General features: G+C 45.7%; 1 protein-coding gene across 1 annotated transcript in view; it reads left to right on the top strand.

Annotated features, from left to right (window-relative positions):
• The first annotated feature begins 807 nt into the window (after positions 1 to 807).
• Positions 808 to 7,473, top strand: part of Eif4e (eukaryotic translation initiation factor 4E) — a 30,128-nt gene continuing 23,462 nt past the window's right edge. The window contains exon 1 of the mRNA XM_028760396.1: positions 808 to 869. Coding sequence (XP_028616229.1) covers positions 852 to 869 — 18 coding nt within the window. The 5' untranslated portion in view covers positions 808 to 851. The remainder of the gene's footprint in view (positions 870 to 7,473) is intronic.

Here is a 7,473-nt window from a genome sequence, read left to right as displayed (position 1 = left end):
CAGCGGAGCCCCGAGTGGCTTCCCTGGCTGGCACCTGGACGTAGGCTATTTCCGTTCACGTCCAAGCAGAATACTGGAACCGATTGGACAGAACTTCCAAACTTTTACGTCCAGCAAGATTCACCCCTGACTCCTTCATCTCAGGGCTGGGAACAGGAAAAGCCGACGCGTGCACTCCCCTTCCCCAAGCGTGTGAGTGGGTACCGTGGGCAAGCCCGCCCACCCGCTTGGGCAGCGATGGCAGCAAGGGACCACCGGCGTTAGTGGATCGGGGACGGGGGAACGCAGACCGCATCAACGACTCTCCATCGCCGCCTCTTTCTGAAACCAAGAGAAAATGGTGGGAGGCGAAAAGAAAACTAAATAAAAACACAAGCAACTTGTCTTAGGACCTCAGCTAAGCAAATGAAGCCTTCTTGCGTGTGCTGAGCCTGCAGTTCTCAACCTTCTAGGAAAGATGGGAGGACTGGGTGACAGAGGGCACAGCAGGAATGCCCCGCAGTGAGTGCAACCGGAGCTCTGCCCGCTGCACCGCAGAGGCCTAAAACCTACTCTGCAAGGAAGCGCCCGCGGCGCCGGGAGCCGCGCACCCTCGCCAGCGACCACGTGATCACTTTTTTTTTTTTTTTTTGGGGAGAAAAAAAAAAAACTTCTTTGCCTTAAGAAAAAAAAAAAGACTCCACTTCCCAGAAGCCTCTCTTTCCCCAAGCAGCTGTAGTCTTGCGCAGGCGCCGCCAGGGCCAAACGGACACGTCCGTCACGTGGGCAGGAGCTGGCCAATCCGGTTTGAATCTCATTTTTTTCCTCTCGCCCCCCCTTCAGGAGCGGTTGTGCGATCAGATCGATCTAAGATGGCGACTGTGGAACCGGTGAGTATTGCCTTCGGCCCCCACCCCCGAGGTCCCCGCGCTCTGCCTTCCTCCGCTCAGGGACTCCGGCAGGACGGCGTTCTCGGCGCGCACGGCGCCTCCGGACCCGTCCGGCCCCTGTCCCCCCCGGCCTGACCTTCTGCGGGCAGCCTCGGCGCCGGGAGGCTGGCGGCGGCAGCGTGGAGCGCACACGCTGTGTGGGGGCCCGGGCACCGGGGCGGTGGGGGAGGGGCGCCGCGCGGCCCCGCGGTGTGGCCGGCGGAGGGAGGCTCGGGCCGGCGGCGCGGGGATCGGCCTGGGGTCCCGGGGGGCGTGGGGCGGGCGGTTCCTAGCGGGCACCGTGGTTGGCGGGGCGGGTGGGCGGCGAGCCGGCCTGAAAGAGCCGGAGAGAGCCTGGGGCAGCGGCATCTCGCCGTCGCCCGCGCCCCGCCGCCGGGGTCCTCGTGCCGGCCGCGCTCTCGAGCTGTGGAGGAGGGTGGGCTTGGGGGAGCCGGTGGGCGCGCGGGGCCGGGCGGGCAGGCGGGCGGGGCGCGGCAAGAGGGCGAGCGCGTCCCGTGGGGAGCCGAGAAGCTGGAGGCTGTGGCGTTGAGTGGGGAGCACGCCCAGGGATCGTGTCGCGCACCTCCCGGGGCCGGGGAAGGGGGCCTGCTGAGGTGGTGATCACTTTGTCCTGGCCCCTCCACGCCGGGACTGGGCTGTCATGGAGGAGGGAAGGGGGAGGAGCGAGGCCTACAGATCGCGGCCGCGGGTCGGCTGGCCGTAGACCTGTATTTCACACGCGCCGGGCTTCCATTCATTCATCCTCCGGGGCGCAGCGCGCACGCCTCCGAGGACCGCGTAGATTCTTCTGCTCTTAGGCGACGAGATCGGCAGGGAGATATCTAACAAACACTAATTTTGGAAATAGGAACTTTCAAGATTATCTTTTTTTAAACTAAAAGAAAAAAAATTAAGCATGGGGCCAGCGGCAGGAGCCACGTCTTGTGTGTGCGGTCATAGGACCGCTTTTGGAGTCCCGAGAATCGAAATTCAGGCGGTTTTTCCGAACCATCACTTGCTTTTCCATTTGATGTTTCCTCCTCACTGCTTCCCTCTTAATTAAAGTGCTATTTTGAAATTAATTGAAGCAAGATGCACATAGAGCACCACGTTGGTAACTCCGGTAGCCAGAAAGTGGTGATTTTTTTTTTTTTGTCATGGTTTGGGTTTACAAGCAGCTGCCTCACTGGTCATCTATCCCAGGTTTTTTAACGAATGTCACACCTGTGTGATAAAGTCTCAGGTGCATAAAGGCATAGAGTAGCAACCAGAAACCTTTTTAGGCCACCTTTGCCAGCTATTTTTAAAACTCACCCAGAGACTGAACAACTTTGATTAGTTTGCAAAACGGTCATATCTTGGCAAAATTCAAGACAACTTTTGGGGGGGGGGGTGTGGAGGCCTGATTTACTTGTTCTTTATTAACATGGCATTTATTTCCTGGCATTTTGCAAAATTGCCTCATAAGTTGTTAGTGAAATTAACTAACTTTAGAATATCAATGTAAGAACCAGTGTAAACTCTTGACAAGTTCTGCTGTCTCCTTCTGACTGAATCTTCTACCTTTCTCTAGTGGTGTTAGAGGAAATATTACAGGTAATGATAGAGGCAAAACTGAAGAGGCTAAGCAATAAAACAGCAATGTGTTCTATGATATCTCAGTTCCATTTAAGACTTGGGCTGTGCTAAAGCCGCAATGTAGTCATTGGATTTTGTTCTGAGTCAGTAAGTTGCTGATAGTTTCAGATGGGCACCAAGTGGTATTTAGGATACAAAGTTATGTAAAATGTGGTCTGTGCTTTGTTCATTGTGAGCTCTTAGGGAGCCTAACTGCCAGTGTCCAGGCCAGGTGAACTACTCTTCCTAGTGCTGACCCCGTTGATGTCGATACTGTTTGTAAATTTAAGGACAAGAGAAAGCTAGAAACCTAAAATGTGGGAAGGATGAAACTTGGATTGAAACTAGTTGGAGACAGTATGCAAAATGGCGTTGAGGTGCTCATTTTCTTTTCACTGTTAGTACACCCTTGCTTATAGGCAATCATATAGTATTCTTTTTAATATTTGTAAGATTTATTTTTGGAGCTGGTGGTGGCTGTGGGCTTCTTTAGTCCCAGCACTCAGGAGTAGAGTCAGCAGTATTTCTTTTGAGTTTGAGCCCAAACTACAGAGCTAGTTCCAGGATCTCCTCCAAACTAAAAGATTTGGTTTGGGTGCTTGATTTTGGTTCAGGGCCTGGTGCATTTACTAAGTTCATTCTACACTAAGTTTATACTAGTACTTTTTCAGTTTTAAGTAATTTAAAAAACATGATTTATTCTACTATTGGATTACAATTGAAGCTTGTAAAAATTAAAAATCTTATTTGGTCATTGCTATTTTCATTTAGCTTGTGAGCTTTTGTTTGTTTGTTTTCGTGTGCCTAATTGTAAACACGTATAGCAGTGGTTCTCAACCTGTGGGGGGTGACCCTTTTGGGATCTAAGGACCCTTTAACAAGAGCTGCCTAAGGCCATCAGAAACACAGATGTTTACGTTATGATTCATAGCAATAGCAAAATTAGGAAGTAGCAATGCAAATGATTTTATGGTAAGGGGCCACCACAACATGAGGAGATGCAATAAAGGGTCCCAGCGTAGGAAGGTTGAGAACCGCTGACTTTGAGAGTCATGAGCTGTTGGTTTTTCTCCCCCTACATATCCAACCTTTTATAAGTACGTGCCAGATTTAGTCTATGGAATTTTCATAAAGTCATTTACAATTTGATACCACATGGTTTTAAGTATTTGAGCTTAGTTATATAAGTAATGGCTTACAAATATAAATTGAGAAGTTCAAAGGGGAACATTAAGGGAAGTGTATTGTTTCACCGAACTTGTGGACAAAGGCTACTGTCCTGTTAAGCTTGGAATTGTGGCAAGGTCAAAATTAGACTCAGCAAAGATGGCAAGACAGTGTCCTCCACCATGTTTCTAGTGCTTTGTGCTTTTCTTTAGATAGCTTGCTTTTCTTTTGCTCTGTTGTTTTCTTGTTGTTAGAGAATACTTTTTTTTTAAACTTTATTTATTTATTTATTTATTACAAATACACTGTAGCTGTCTTCAGACACCCCACAAGAGGGCATCAGATCTCATTGCAGATGGTTGTGAGCCACCGTGTGGTTGCTGGGATTTGAACTCATGACTTCTGGAAGAGCAGTCAGTGCTGTTAACCACTGAGCCATCTCACCAGCCCCTAGAGAATACTTTCATTAGAGAATAATTTCTTGAAGTTTTCATTTTTGGTTTTTTGTAGCCATCGGTGGTTTGGAATTTATTATTTAGACCAGACTGGTTATCCAAAAACTTGAGGTGGGGGTGGGAGTTCTTCTTGTCTTCCCAGTGTTGGGATTTACAGGTGTACACCACCATACCTAGTCCAGTTCCTTTGTTTATGCTTAGAAACCTGCTTTTAAAATAAGACTTAAAAACACAGGAGAAGCCTGCCGTGGTAGTATATGTCTGTAATTCGAGCACCCAGAAGTGGAGACAACAGAATTTTGAATTTAGCTTGGCCTACGTGTCAAGACCTTGTCTCAAGGCAAAATAAAATCCAAGAAAAAAGGGTCCAGTGAGATGGCCTAGGGGTAAAGATGCTTGTTCCCAAGCCTGAGGGTCTGAGTGCTGAACCCTCATGGTGCAAACTCTCTGACCTCCAGGTCTACACCAAGGCAAGCACACACACATAGAAAAATGAGTAAATAAATATACATTTAAAAAGCTTTTTTTTTGTTTGTTTGTTTTTTGTTTTTAGAGACAGAGTTTCTCTGTGTAGCCCTGGCTGTCCTGGAACTCAGTCTGTAGACCAGGCTGGCCTCGAACTCAGAAATCCGCCTGCCTCTGCCTCCCAAGTGCTGGGATTTCAAAGGCATGCGTCACCACTGCCTGGCTTAAAAAGCTTTAAAAGGGGCTAGAAAGGTGGCTCATCAGTTAAAAGCAACTCTAGAGGACTCGAGTTCAATTCCCAGCACCCATGTAGCAGCTCACAACTGTCTGACCCATGTTCCAGCTTGAGTTCCAGGAGCTCCATCATGCCAGGCGTTTGTGTGTTGTGCATATCTGTGCTTGCAGGCAAACTGCCCATACACAAGGGAGAAAAACGCTTTGAAAGAAAATAGTAAAAGAGCTAAATGCTATAAAATGTAATGTGTTTATCAATGAAAAGCTGATGGTTTGGTATGCAGATTTTGATGATTTTTTTTTCTTTAGTGAGGAACCCATTTCTTATTTTATTACTAAACCAAATTTCGTTTGGGTATTTATTTCAAATTTTACTTCACTTTATACTCTGAATTTGTATAATTATGTGTCTTAGCGAAATTAAACCTGAATGTACAGTTTACACAGTTATCTAGAATCATGTAAGATGAGTCGGCTTAATCCATATTGAACATAGAAAGTCCTGAGCAAATAACACTTTCATGAAACACTTAATTTCTAGAACAGCAGTTCTCAAACTGGGGGTTGAACACAACCTTTCATAGAGGTCCTAAGGCCATTGGAAAACACATTTACATTATTTATAACAGCAAAATTACAGTTATGAGGTAGCAAGGAAATAATGTTATAGTGGGGGGGTCACAACAATATGAGGAACTGTATTAAAGGGGTCATGGTATTAGGAAGGCTGAGAGCCACTGTAGAAGGTTAAGGATATACAGTTGAGCTGAAGTACCAGCAGCCCTGGACTTACAGGGCATGTGCAGTAGCTGTTCTGGCCTTTTTCCATGCTCACCACACTTGGGATGGATCTTCTCTGACACTGTGAGTTGTTCCGTCTTTCTCAGGGAGATGGCTGAGAGGTGGAAATGAGCTCGGCTTATATAGTCTCCTTTACATTTCCCTGTGATGGAGAACAGTGACATTTCTCAGTCCTGAAAAATAGAAATCAAATGTCCTAAAATGATCCTGATTTTTAAATGTAGTATTTACAGATGATACTTTTCACTTGTGTGGACCTAATGTTTTTTATATTCAATCAAGGTTCTGCAAAATAGGCACTTCTGCATACACTGATCTTTTCTGCTGGAAAATTCATGACTCTTGTAAGTCGTTGGTTAATAGTAAGCAATGGGAAGCTTGTGATCACAGCCTCAGGTACTGTCTCCTTTCCTGTCCTTACCATAAAAATCACTTCTAAAGAGTCCAGTCACATCTAGAGGAGAAAAGATTGCTTTTCATCTCAAAAATAATCATTTTTGTCTTATAGTCAGAAGCAAGTAGTTGTCCATGTGTTTGTGTGTTTGTCTGTGCCTCTTCTCCGCCTATATTGTAATTTTAAAAAAAAAAATGCATATTCCATGGAAATTGGTGGGAAGCTGAGTTACATTGTGTTGAGTGAATTTACATGTAATCATGACAAGCCAGACTATTTCCAGGAATGTGCATTTAGTGTTTGGTGCAAGTAACTTAAAGGGGAAGGGGGTAACTACTGTTTGTAACAACTGTTTACTTTTGTCGTGGCTTTTTAATGTAGGCAGCTCTTTATTAGTTGCTAACATAGTGTGTGTCATGCATCCCAGCAGGTACTATATTCATTTTAATTTAGTTCTATAAGATAAGTGGAAGTGTTTGTGTTTCACAGATGAGGGAACCAAGGGATCAGAATGACTTGACTTTAAGGCAGCCACTTCCTGGTGTGTGTGTGTGTGTGTGTGTGTGTCTCCTTCCTTAAGTATCCCACCACCATCTGTCTCCTGGGGGTGCAGGGTAACTTCAGAAAGGGAGCTTGATAACAACAAACTTACAGGGACTTTGCTACAGCTCTAAACTGAAAGTTGTGTAGCCAACACTTTTTTGATTCAACATGTTGAATCAAAGCATAGAATTTTAAGAAAATAGCTGGAGACAGGCCTCATACGGTCGAGTAACTGCACGTAACCTGCATACCCTGTTGTATACTTGGGATACTAGCCAATACAATACAAATGGCACAGGAAGATATGTCCTGTGTTAAAATAATGGCAACAGTCATGTACAATTTCAGAATGGGTTTTACCTTCAGCGTCTTCTGTTTGAAGTCTGTTGAATTGGTTGCTAATAAACCCACAAATATGAAAGAGAGAGAGAGAGAGAGAGAGAGAGAGAGAGAGGGAGAGGGAGAGGGAGAGGGAGGGGGAGGGAGCGCGAGCGCAAAAGAGCGCAAGAGAGAGGTGGGGGGAGAGCTCCTTGTATAGTAGTCATGCTTTATTTAGTCCTTGGTTGTCTTCTCCTGGCTTCTTGTTTGCCTCTTAGGATATTTTACTAGTGGAACCAATTTCAGTGAATTATAAAAAAAGAAAACAACCCACAAACTGGAATTTACATGCTGTAGACTAAGCAATTTTAATGAGAGGTTCGATAGGGTGAAACAGTTATATTTGGGAAAGTTTCAGCCGTAGTGCATATTAGCATTTATTTAAGCTTGTTATTGCAACGTACTTAGCAGAAATTAGCTATAATGCTCTTTGCTTTTACAGTGGAAGATTTTAATGCTTTGTCAATGTACTAGTATTGTCCATATGAATTCTTAGGGACAGTCACATGCC

The sequence above is a fragment of the Grammomys surdaster genome, unplaced genomic scaffold (assembly GCF_004785775.1).
Source record: "Grammomys surdaster isolate TR1022 unplaced genomic scaffold, NIH_TR_1.0 126531, whole genome shotgun sequence".
In the NCBI taxonomy this organism is placed as follows: domain Eukaryota; kingdom Metazoa; phylum Chordata; class Mammalia; order Rodentia; family Muridae; genus Grammomys; species Grammomys surdaster.
Note: the sequence above shows the minus strand (reverse complement) of the source record. Positions and strands in the feature narration are given on the sequence as shown.